We start from the raw sequence: 13,424 nt of genomic DNA, 5'->3' as shown, positions 1-13,424 counted from the left end.
TCCCTTTGACGTCTTCCTCTCCTTTCTCGTATCAGCACAAGCTGAGGTTTCGTTGCATAAACAGCCACCCCAACCACGGCCCGGAAACCCCTGTATCAACAGTCCTTGAATGTGCATATGGTCACCCTGAGTGATTGATCTCATCAATAAGCAATCATTTCTAGGGTTTGGGAGTGGGCATAGGATTGAAGGATGAATTGTTGAGGGCTGCAAAAGGTAAACTAAGCCTGCTTTAGACTAGGGCCCCTCCTCCTCTAACTGCAGCATAGGCTCAGCCACGTTGGAGGCAACCCCTGCCTGCAGCATAGCCATCTTTCCACTCCCCCTCCCCCCCCCCCCTCTGTGTGCATTTCAGGCTGCAGCTAATTGCTGCATCAGTTGCATTTCTGAAATAAATCTTTAAGCTGCACACCAATGGTTACTGCTAATCGGAATGTTCCTGTGAACCGTCCTTAGCATCTTCCTTAGCAGCTCTTGGTACCTATATCCTAGGAACTGCCTGGCAACCACAAGGTCTCCTTAGCAACCATTCTCCCATAGCAACTTTCATAGTAACCATTGTGAAGTGAGATTAAGTTGAAGCTGCCAAAGAGGGAAGGTTCCTTTTTCTCCCACTGCCCCCCCCCCCCGCCGCCGCCAAGAGCGTTCATGTCCCCCACCTCTACAATCTCTACATCTATCTCTCCCTAATTATTTCAAAAATGCATTTTTCATCTTGATTGTGTGCCTGGCTTCTGCAGCCTCAGACAAAAAGGCCCAGGATGGGAGCGGGTGGCAATCATCATGTTGCTGGTGGTAGACTTTTTATAGGAGAGTTATAATTGGGAGGCAAAACCTTGGAGTTGTGGAGGACAAAGGAGCCAAGGTGGGAAGTGGAAAGTTGGAGGATGGAAAAAGTCACAAATAATGTTCATACAGAGAGAGGAAGAAAGAAGAGCAATTCTAAGATAGATTTTGAGGAAGGGAAGAGAAAAATAGAAGAATGTGGCCCAATATGGGAACATTTTAATAATAAACATAACATTTCTGTGAGATGCTAAATATTGCCTTAAAAATGCTGGGGCCTGTGGTTTGCAAACATCTACAGTAAACTAGGAGGGTATGAAAGTTCACACACACACACAAACACACACCACCACCACCACCACCACCACCATCACCACTAAACCCAAACCCACACTGAAAAATGCGTAACCTCAAATGGAATCAGAGATTCTGCTAAGATGCCTGCCTTGACTTTCCCAAAAATGACAACATAAATATTTTATCGTTTCTTGCTGTACCTCTTTTGGAAAAAAAACTGATAAGCAATCTAAGGAGCCTGTTGTGTTTTACTCTTCTCTGCTTCCTTACAAGGAATGACCAAAATATTATTGGTGTATTTTTGTAACAAAATGCATAACTTATTTTCAGAGTTCTTGTGGGAGGTGAGGTTAGAAATCATTAAATAAGATTTGAAACATCACTAATAAAGTTTGCATCTGTTTTCCTCCACAGAGGGTTTCTTTTCTGTAAGAGAATAGGTCTTGAACAATTTATCTTTATTATCTAGAAAAGAAGATTTAGTTATATATTGGCTTGGCAAATCAGGAAGCTGTATTTTTTTCATCGGAATAGACTGTTATATTACGGTATGTTCCTCATTTTTTAAAAAAAAAACCCATAATTTTCCATATTGTGCTTTCAACCTATACTTATGGGCATCTGCTAGGATTTATGTGGATTTATATTCCCCCGTGTCTATAATATTCAGAATAATGCATAGATCCCATCCAAATTGCAACTGCAAATACACATTGCGTTTCATTGTCAAGGACAGAAAGGGGAGTGGGGAGAGACTTGCTTTGCCAAAACACTGAAGTTTTTACATTTAAAAAAAAGAACCGTTCACGATATCCTTCTAGTTTTATACAAGTTTTTCCTGGTTTGGTAACATAATCTATTGCAAAAAAGGAACAGGGAAGAGAAACCACATGGCAATGGCAATATATCTATAAGTGAATTTCCAAACGGGTATATAGGTGGCAGAGAAAGAAGGATCCGATGCCTTTTCTTACACAATTCTCCATTCAATTGGGTGAATGTAAGACATGAGAGAAAAAGCGAGGTTCTGGGTGAAAGAGGCCTGACATCATGCCTGCTCTCAAAAATAGTTTCACCGAAAGGAAGCAGTCCACTGCATTTCTCGTTCTATAAGTGAAAAAGGGAAGAGGGGGTCCAGATAACACAGTTAATCAGTTATGCAGCAAGCAGGAGCAGACTGCAGAAAAGGCACATTTCCAAAACACAAATAGAAAAAGCCTTGGTTGCTTTGTAAAGGCAAAAGAGAAAAATCCTACAGAACTAGCCCTTGCAAAGAAGCTACTGCATTTTCATTTGCTAAGCAGACTCCTAGCTCCACGGCTCCCTTGCCTGGCAGGAGAAGGAAATAGCCAGACTAGGTATTCTGCAGGTCTGAAGAAATCCAAAATGCGCTGTTTGGAAAAAGCAGGACTCAACATGCCTCTTCTGCTATTGCTTCTTTGCTCCCTGTCTCTTCTACAAGGTAAGCGGGAAGCTTTTTAGCACAAGGGCTGGGGAGGGGGCGGCTGGTGATCCAAACAAAAGGGGCTTATTTCAATTTAACCAAGTTTGCATTAAAGAAAAGAGGGGTTGAAAATCCATCTTCTCACTACCAGCCGCCCCCCCCCCCTTTCCCCAGCGCAAATGGCAGGTGAGCATGTTGTAAAGATGGGGTTGTAGGCAAGGGAAGCCTATTTAAAAATACATCTTGACATGGACTGAAAAAAATGGATTTGTTTTTATTGCTTGGGGATGCACACATTTTTCAACAGCTGTAGGGAAATGATGGTTGCAGGAGGATAAAAGAAGGGAGTTGGCATTTGATGGTCTGTGATATCTCCTAAGGTGGAAATTGTGGAGGGGGGGAGAGGGGGGATATTCTCTGGGTTGTAGTAAGCAGAATGTAGAAATCTGATGAGGCTAATAGTCAATAGCAAGGAGAATGTAATTTGGGGTGCTCTTTGGAAAATGGAGGAGAATTCTATTTTAAAAGCTGTAAAAACTGCTAGAGAGAGATTTGGAATCATCTTCACTTTACCTTATTCTATATCTTTGAGGCATTATAAAGGTTGACAGTGATTTTAAGGGACATGACTATCTATAAAGGGAGGGTTGTCAGGTTGTTGCAGAAGGTTGCAAGTGAAGCAGAAATTTGAGGCTGACCCTTGATGGGACTGAAGATCTGATAGTTAGGTTTGAAAGCTGACCTGAATGCTTGAACACCAGGGTCCAAGAAATGGAGTGGAGTGAGATGTGAATAAATTGAAGTAGGCAAAGAACAATCTTCCTCCACTGAGGAAAAAAAATCCCTGGGATTTTGTATGTAATGCTGCCAAGAAAAACAAATTCAACATTCATGCATTGCTAAACTGAAAAAGCAGAGTCCAAGTCAAAATGAGGGTGTCCCAATAAAGGTTCACTCAGAAGGATCGAAGGCATAATGGCAAACAGATTTCCTAAACAGGAGGTTGGCACTCCTGCAGCTCTGCAATACAATACAAAAGCAGAGTTGGAAGGGACCTTGGAGGTCTTCTAGTCCAACCCCCTGCCTAGGCAGGAAACCCTATACCGTTTCAGACAGATGGCTATCCAACATCTTCTTAAAGACTTCCAGTGTTGGGGCATTCACAACTTCTGGAGGCAAGCTGTTCCACTGATTAATTGTTCTAACTGTCAGGAAATTTCTCCTCAGTTCTAAGTTGCTTCTCTCCTTGATTAGTTTCCACCCATTGCTTCTTGATCTACCCTCAGGTGCTTTGGAGAATAGTTTGACTCCCTCTACTTTGTGGCAACCCCTGAGATATTGGAACACTGCTATCATGTCTCCCCTAGTCCTTCTTTCTCTTAAGCTAAACATACCCAGTTCCTGCAACCGTTCTTCATATGTTTTAGTCTCCAGTCCCCTAATCATCTTTGTTGCTCTTCTCTGCACTCTCTCCAGAGTCTCTACATCTTTTTTACATCGTGGCGACCAGAACTGAATGCAGTATTCCAAGTGTGGCCTTACCAAGGCATTATAAAGTGGTATTAACACTTCACGTGATCTTGATTCTATCCCTCTATTGATGCAGCCTAGAACTGTGTTGGCTTTTTTGGCAGCTGCTGCACACTGCTGGCTCATATTTAAATGGTTGTCCACTAGGACTCCAAGATCCCTTTCACAGTTACTACTACTGAGCAAGGTATCATCTATACCAGGGGTGGGGAACTGTGGCTCTTTTGCGACTTGTGGACTTCAACTCCCAGAATTCCTGAGGCAGCTATGTTGGTTCTGGAATTCTGGGAGTTGAAGTCCACAAGTCGCAAAAGAGCCACAGTTCCCCACCCCTGATCTATACTGTACCTGTGCATTCCATTTTTGTTGCCTAAATGTTGAACCTTACTCTTTTCACCATTGAATTTCATTTTATTAGATAGTGCCCAATGTTCAAGTTTGTCAAGATCCTTCTGTATCTTAAGCCTATCTTCTGGAATGTTGGCTATTCCTGCCAGCTTGGTGTCATCTGCAAATTTGATGAGTTCCCCATTTATTCCCTCATCCAAATCATTGATGAAGATGTTGAAGAGTACTGGGCCTAAAACAGAGCCTTGGGGTACTCCACTGCATACTTCCCTTCATGTAGATGCAGTTCCATTGAGGACTACACGTTGAGTGTGGTTGGTCAGCCAGTTACGAATCCATCTGGTGGTGATGCTGTCTAACCCACATTCTTCTACTTTATCTAGTAGTAGGTTATGGTCTACCTTATCAAATGCCTTACTGAAGTCCAAGTAAACTATATTGACGGCATTCCTCTGGTCCACTAATGTCACTGTGTCAAAGAATGCAATAAGATTAGTCTGTCATGATCTGTTTTTGACAAATCCATGTTGGCTTTTGGCTATTACTTTGTTTGCTTCTAGGTGTTCGTTAATTCGTTGCTTGCTTATCTTTTCCAGAATCTTTCCTGGTATTGAGGTCAGGCTGATAGGTCTGTAGTTTCCTGGATCTAATTTTTTCCCTTTTTTGAAGATGGGAATCACATCAGCTCTTTTCCAGTCCTCTGGTAGTTCCCCGGTGCTCCAGGATCTCTGAAAGATATAGTTCAGTGGTTCTGAGATCTCATCTGCCAGTTCCTTCAGAACCCTGGGGTGTAATCCATCCGGTCCTGGTGATTTGAACTCGTCTAGGGTAGACAGGTGCTCACTTAGCATTTTCTTCCCTATTTCAACTTGTGTTCCTAATCTGATTTTTGTGGTGCTGTTTTTGATAGGTTGGACTGTTTTATCCCTTTGTGTAAAGACAGATGCAAAACATGAGTTAAATAGTTCTGCTTTCTCCCTGTTGCTTGTCACATTCTTGCCACTTTCTCCCAGCAATGGACCAATTGTTTCCTTAACTCTTTTCTTTTTTTACTTTTGTGGCAAGCCTTTATTCATTGTGAGCCTTAGCTTTCCTCACTTCATCTTTACATGCTCGGGCTATTTGCTGATATTCTGCCTTAGTTATGTCCCCCCCTTTCCACTTTTTGTACTTATCTTTTTCGTCTTTCAATTTGTCAGAGAGTTCTTTATGCAGCCATGCTGGTTTCTTTTGGGAGCTGTTATTTTTCTTCTTCATTGGTATTGTGCTAGACTGGGCTTTTGTAATCTCATTTTTCAAAATTTCCCAAGCTTCTTGAGTTGTTTTCCCCTTGAGGATTCTCATCCATGGAATTTTTCCCAAGCTGTCTCTAAGTTTATTGAAATTAGCTTTCTTAAAGTCCAAGACTCTAGTTTCACTTTGTTCTACTACTTGTGTTTGCATAATGTTGAATTCCAATATTGCATGGTCACTTGCCCCCAGGGTTCCTGTGGCTTCAACACCTTCTATCATTTCCTCTCTGTTAGTGAGAATTAAGTCCAATATGGCTGATCCCCTTGTTCCCTTCTCTACTTTTTGGGAAACAAAGTTGTCTGCTAGGTTTGTTAGGAACCTGTTGGATCTTCCACTTGGTGCAGAGTTTGTTTCCCAGTTGATGTCAGGGTAGTTAAAATCCCCCACTACTATTGTGGTGTGCTTCCTACATACCTTAGTTAGCTGACTAGCAAAAAGTTCATCTACTTCCTCTGCTTGGTTGGGTGGCCTGTAGTATAGACCTAGGGCAATGTCATCCCCCCCCCACCTTTAATATTGACCCAAATGCATTCAAGATAGTTCTCATCATTGTTGTGCTCTATTTCTGTAGAGAAGTAAATATTTCTTATATATAGTGCAACTCCACCTCCTCTTTTATTTGGTCTATTTCTTTTAAATAATTTAAATCTTTCTAGCTGTATGTTCCATTTGTCGGTTTCATCCCACCAAGTTTCTGTAATGGCAACAATATCATATCTGCCCACTTTTACTTGAATTTCTAATTTGCCCTGTTTATTCCTCATACTCTGTGCTTTGGTGTATAGACATTTGAGTCCATTTTGATTGACCCTGTGTTTACTGTCTACATAACCTGTGTTATGCCTGACTGCCCCTATTTTCTTGCCACTTGTATAATTCATGCACATGGTATGGCACTCACTATTAAATGCTTGGTTTTGCTTTACAGCAGGAGTGATAATCTTACCCGCACAAACATCTATGTTACATGCACTGATAACCCTATGAATTTTAGATTGCTGGGGACAGAAATGTTCTGTATCAATTAATTATCTGTCCCCGCTGTTCAGTTTAAATGTTTATCCAGAAAATCTGTGAATTTAATGCCAAGTAACTCAGTCCCTTTCTTGGATGGGTGCAACCCATCTCTTTTGTACAGTTTTTCATTGGACCAGCTGCAGACATCATGACTAATAAAACCAAAGCCTTCCTTCTTACACCACTCCTTTAGCCACACATTAAACTCTGCTACACACTGGCCCTTCCCTTTTTGTTCCTTATATACTGGTAAAACCTCTGAGAAGATAAGCCTACAACTTATACTACTAAGTTCATACCCCAAGATCTGGAAATCATTCTTCACAGAAAGTTCATCTTTTTGGGACAGATCATTAGTGCCAAGATGTTTAATAGCATCAACGTCACAGTCCTTACTTGCATTCTTGACTATCTTAAGAATACGCCTCTTGTCTCTGCTGGCAGTAGCACCTGGCAGACACCTGACCTCTTTTAAAACCTCCATATCCTCTCCTAAAGTATTTTACTTATTTCCTGTTAGGGTGCAATTTCTCTCCACCTCTTCCCAGTTGCTCAAAAATATTCCAGAGAGCCTCTTTTCCCAGATTAATTTTCTTTACGGGTTTATCCTATGCAGAAGTTAAGATTCGCCTTACCCAGTTCCAATCACTGTCCACTCTCACCGCTCCAGCACAATCTTGGTTTCTTTGGCAGCCCCTGCTTCATGGCCTCATCTTCGTCTTCGGTATAAAAGAAACCCTGGGTTCAGCTGGAGAGCCGCCGCTCTCTGCGACCCACAGGTAGCCCTTCCTCATTAGTCACCCCTACAGGGTGACTTTAGCCCCGGGGGGGGGGGGCTCCAATGAAGAGAAATTTGCCACGGGGGTGCAGAGCCCCGTTCCCCTGTGCTGACCTCGCAGCTGTTCAAAGTTACAACGGAACTGAAAAAAGTGACTTATAACCGTTTTTCACATTTACAACTGTTGCAGCATCCCCATGATTATAGGGATATTATCTTGTTTCCAGTTTTGAGCAAATGTAATTCTGGCCGCGGTTATTATGTGGAGTATGTTATATTGGATTTTTTTACTTAGGTCATCTCTTATTATACCTAATAGGAATAATTCTGGTCTCAATTCAATTTTTTTCTTCGTAATTTCTTCTATCCATGTCTTTATTTTGAGCCAATATTTCCTAGCTTTGGGGCATGTCCACCACATATGGAAAAATGTGCCTTGTTTGTATTTGCACCTCCAGCATTCCACCGATCTGTTCGGAAACATTTTTGCCAGTCTCGCCGGGGGTAAATGCCAATGATAAAACATTTGTTTTCTTTATATGCTGCTGCCATTGTTAATTTGTAGTTCTTTTCCCAAAGTTTTTCTCAATGTTCTAGTCCCGTGATGGCGAACCTATGGCACGCGTGCCACAAGTGGCACGCGGAGCCATTTGTCAGGGCACGCGAGGTGCTGCCCTGTCAGCTGAGTTCACCTTTTTAAAATCTATTTTTCACCTTCCCCAGGCTCCAGAGACTTTATAGGAGCCTGGGGAGGGCGAAAAGAGCCTCCCCCGCCCCCCCCGGAGGCTTCAGGGACCGTCCCTGAAGCCTTCGGAACGCTTAAAACCACCCTCCGAGCAAACCGGAAGTCACTTCCAGTTTGCTCGGAGGGTGGTTTTAAGTGTTCCAAAGGGTTCAGGGACCGTCCGAGGCTTCCCTGATGCCTTCGGAGCGCTTAAAATGACCCTCCGAGCAACCCGGAAGTCACTTCCGGTTTGCTCAGAGGGTGGTTTTAAGTGCTCCGAAGGCTTCAGGGAAGCCTCTGGACAGTCCCTGAAGCCTCCCGAGGGCCTCCGGGGGGTCGGGGGAGGCTCTTTTCGCCCTCCCCAGGCTCCTATAAAGCCCTTGGAGCCTGGGGAGGGCAAAAAAAACATGTAAAAATGGGGTGGTGGTTGCGCGTTTTGCGCGCATGCGCAATGGGGTGGTTGCGCATTGCATTATGGGTGCGGCATGCCCGCACTCGACCCCCCTGCGCTCCCCCCACTTGTGGCACGCGAGCCCAAAAAGGTTCGCCATCACTGTTCTAGTCCAATGTTGTAGCCGAATTTTTTGCCCAAATTATCATTGTCTCTTTTACTGTTTCCTCCTCCATTTTAAATCTCAAAAAGTAATTGTATGTTTTAGTGATCATTTTTTCCTCCGTCCCTGTATTATTTTATCTCATTCTTGTTGTTCCTTATAGAAGCCATATTGTTCTAGCTCTTTTTTGTATCTTGTCCAAATTTGCAGGTATGGCCCCCAATCTATCTCTATTCCTTGGTACTTCAACTCTTTAGAGTTGATTTAAGTTCCCCTTCTTCATCTAATAACTCTTTATATGTTACTACCTTATTTAAATCCAGAACGTTGTGATATATCACTGCCTCCATAGTTGATATCCAGATCAGGATTTTCATATAGTTCTTTTTCTTAATTTTTTCCCCACATTGCAGGGCATCCCTCACTTGATGTCTCTGAAAATATGTGTGTGATTTTTTCCCCCTTCCCACATAAATACATGCCAGACTAGTTGCAAATCATGTCCTTCTATTGTCAGTATCCTTTTATTTTTTAGATTTATCCAGTCTTTTAACCAGGTCACGACTGCTGCTTGATAGTAAAGTTCCCAATCTGGGAGTCCAAAGCCTACCTTATTTCTGCTGTCCTGTAGGAGTTTTAATTTTATTTGAGATTTTTTCCCTAGCCAAATAAATGTTAATATTATTTTATTTAATTCTTCAAAAAATTCCTTCCTAATTGTCCAAATCTTTTTTTATTTGTTGTAATAATTTATTATATTTATTTTCTTTTATAGATGAGCATTTTGTCGTCAGCCAAATTATGAGATATTTCACTTTCTTAACTATCTGTATTTCTAATTTCTTCTCCAATTCCTCTTTCTGTCTGTGGGTAAGATTTTTTGTTATTATCTTTGTTTTATTTTAAGCCTTGCTACTTTGCCGAATTCTTCTATTTCTTTTATTAATTTAGTTCCTATGTCTAGTCCCTACAAATTTTTCTCCAAAATTCATTATATTTAATTGATTAATAAAGAACTGCCAATTTAGTTTATCAAATGCTTTTTGCGCATCTACAAATACCAGCACTATTTGTTTCTCAAAATGGACTTCATAATATTCCAATGCATTCATTTTCATTCTTGTGTTATTTCTCAATTGCCTTTTTGGTAAAAACCCATTTTGATCAGGGTGGATAATTACATTTAATATTTTTTGGGGGTCCTTTCCGCAAATATTGTGGCAAATATTTTATAGTCGGCATTTAATAGCAAGATAGGCCTGTAGTTTTGAATCTGTTGGTTGTCTGTACCGTCTTTTAATATTAACATAATGTATGCCTCTGTCCATTAATTTGGTAATCTGGCTTGATCTAGCGCTTCATTATATAGGTCTAACATTGGTATCTCCAGTGACTCTTGCATTTTTTATACACTTCCGTGGGGATTTCATCCGGATGTTTTATTATTATTATTATTTTTTAATTGCCTCCTTCATCTCCATCATAGTTTCCAGCACCTTAAAGCTACAGGACATGAAATCAACTTTGAAGGAGCCAGGTTACTCTCCAAAACAGAACACCTCAACAAGAGAATAATTATGGAAGCCATCGAAATAGAGAAACACCCCCACAACATGAATAAACGTGATGATACCTCCCGCCTACCAAACATCTGGAAACCAGCCCTAGCCAACAAACGAACACCACCCACCACCCAAGCCGTTACAATACAAAACAACAATGCACACACAGCCAGCACCAATCAGCACCAATCTACCAATCATGATACAACCACACAACCAATCATTCCACTTACTGAAACAAAGCCAGCACCCCATCCCCTCCCACCAAGATTTACAGAAAGACGGCAGCTCTGATCCCATTTTAAGCCCAAGCCTCAAGATGGCAAGTGAGATCTTGCCGAAACGTTGCCAAGACAATCTCAATCTTACACAGGAAAAGACCCGAATACAACAAAACCAGCATATATATATATGTATGTATGTATGTATGTATGTATGTATGTATGTGTGTAACAACCCCTGGTATGCCCAAATATGGGAGGGAGCTCATTACTCCCCCTTTCTGTCGTTCGGCTCATTACAGAAGACCATGCAGGCAGAAAACCATATTTTTATTTTTAATGTTGCCTTTTTATATTTGTGTTGTATTTGTGCTGATAAATAAATAAAGGGAGACTAGTATAGATCTATTTCAAGCTATTTAGCTCTCATCAGCTAGCCATCAGCTAGCAGGTTCAAATCCCAGTAAGGGTATGGCTAGCTGATGAGAGCTAAATAGCTTGAAATAGATCTATATTAGTCTCCCTTTATTTATTTATCAGCACAAATACAACACACACACACACACACACACACACACACACACATACACACATATATATGTTGTATTTGTACTGATAAATAAATAAAGGGAGACTAGTATAGATCTATTTCAAGCTAATTAGCTCTCATCAGCTAGCCATACCCTTAATGGGATTTGAACCTGGCCTCTATATATCTTAGGCAGGAGTCTTAGCCACTAAGCCACAGGCTCGCCTCCTTATCAGTTGAGCCAGGGAAATAGGTATGTATTTGTGTCCCATATTTAGGCATACCAGGGGTTGTAACACACACACACACACACACACACACACACACACAGATATATATATATATATATATATATATATATATATATATATATATATATATATATATATATATATATATATATATATATATATATATATATATTGCATTTGTGCTGATAAATAAATAAAGGGAGACTAGTATAGATCTATTTCAAGCTATTTAGCTCTCATCAGCTAGCCATACCCTTACTGGGATTTGAACCTGGGCTGTATTACATATTAGGCAGGAGTCTTAGCCACTAAGCCACAGGCTCTCCTCCTTATCAGCTGAGCCAGGGAAATAGGTATGTATTTGTGTTACAACCCCTGGTATGCCCAAATATGGGAGGTAGCTCACTGCTCCCCCTTTCTGTTTACATTAAAAATAGAAATATGGTTTTCTGCCTGGATGGTCTTCTGTAATGAGCCGAACGACAGAAAGGGGGAGTAGTGAGCTCCCTCCCATATTTCGGCATTTTCCTTTTCCAGCACCTTAAAGCTACAGGACATGAAATCAACTTTGAAGGAGCCAGGTTAATCTCCAAAACAGAACACCTCCACAAGAGAATAATCATGGAAGCCATCGAAATAGAGAAACACCCCCACAGCATGAACAAACGTGATGATACCTCCCGCCTACCAAACATCTGGAAACCAGCCCTCGCCAACAAACGAACACCACCCACCACCCAAGCCGTTACAATACAAAACAACAATGCACACACAGCCTGCACCAATCAGCACCAATCTACCAATCATGATACAACCACACAACCAATCATTCCACTTACTGAAACAAAGCCAGCACCCCATCCCCTCCCACCAAGACTTACAGAAAGATGGCAACTCCGTTCCCATTTTAAGCCCAAGCTTGAAGATGGCAGGTGAGATCCTGCCGAAACGTTGCAAAGACAATCTCAACCTTACACGGGAAAAGACCCAAATACAACAAAACCAGCATACCTACACCCGTGAAAATCTACGAAAACAAATATCTTACCTCTACGGGGAGGAAACCTTCTTGCTCACCAGATCCTACGAGAGGCTTGAAGTCCGAAGAGCCACCATCTTATGTGACCTAACATTCCTACGCAACTGCCGAGACAAAAGCCTGATCCCCACATGCTTCCAACTAAAATTCCATTCACAAACCTCAGCCACCGAAAGGATCCTGAAAAGAACTGAATTAGCCCTAATCAGAAACGAACTCCACAGGAAAAGATTCTTACTAGACCAAACCAACCGGGACCTACTCACTCTTCACCTCAAACTCAGCAAAAAAATCCACCCAGCACTCTGGGACAAATTCAAACAACTAGCCCTCTGGAGAGCAGAAAAAGAAACCTTCTATAAGACAGAAAAACACTCCAACTAACTCTACAGACTAGAAAAACAACAGAAGCCTAACCCCCCCTCCTCAGCAACTCATGAAACAAGCAGTACACAACATATCAGAAAGAACCCTCACCATAGCTGAAACCAATGTCCTTTCCAGAGGATTCAACTTTGCAGTTGCCCCTAAACGCATCCCCACTGAAGACATCATATGCGGAGTTGAAGCTACACTCATCAAAATCAACCCAGATGAAGCCAATAAAATCAGACTTGCAGTCAGCAACGTCCTTTGCTCCAGCAATCCACCCAGAAGCAACTTACAGCAACAAGAACAAAAAGCACTCTCCAACCTGAGGAAAGACAACAACATAATCATTCTCCCAGCAGACAAAGGAAACGCCACAGTGGTGATGAACACATCTGACTACCAAGCCAAACTATCCAACCTACTCCAAGACCCTGCTTACAAACCTATAAACACAGACCCCACCACCTACCTGGAAAAAACCACCAAATCCAAAATAAAAGCCTCTGCCATCAGTGAAGAGATCCAGCAAAGAATCATCCCCAGAGAGAAATCTTCCAGATGCCCCAAACTCTATGGCCTCCCCAAGATACACAAAGAAGGAACACCACTCAGACCCATAGTCAGCTCCATAGGTTCACCTCTACAGAATCTTGCCAAATTCCTCGCCAAACAACTCCAA

At 41.7% G+C, this 13,424-nt stretch overlaps 1 protein-coding gene across 1 annotated transcript in view; it reads left to right on the top strand.

The window, feature by feature from the left end:
• Positions 1-2,706: 2,706 nt before the first annotated feature.
• LOC309400574 (seizure protein 6 homolog) overlaps positions 2,707-13,424 on the top strand; it is a gene marked incomplete at its 5' end in the record, with an annotated part of 167,997 nt that continues 157,279 nt past the window's right edge. Inside the window, one exon of the mRNA XM_081969139.1 lies at positions 2,707-2,713. Coding sequence (XP_081825265.1) covers positions 2,707-2,713 — 7 coding nt within the window. The remainder of the gene's footprint in view (positions 2,714-13,424) is intronic.

This window comes from Natrix helvetica, assembly GCF_964273705.1.
Source record: "Natrix helvetica genome assembly, chromosome: W".
Classification (NCBI taxonomy): Eukaryota; Metazoa; Chordata; class Lepidosauria; order Squamata; family Natricidae; genus Natrix; species Natrix helvetica.
This window is presented reverse-complemented; position numbering and strand designations above follow the sequence as displayed.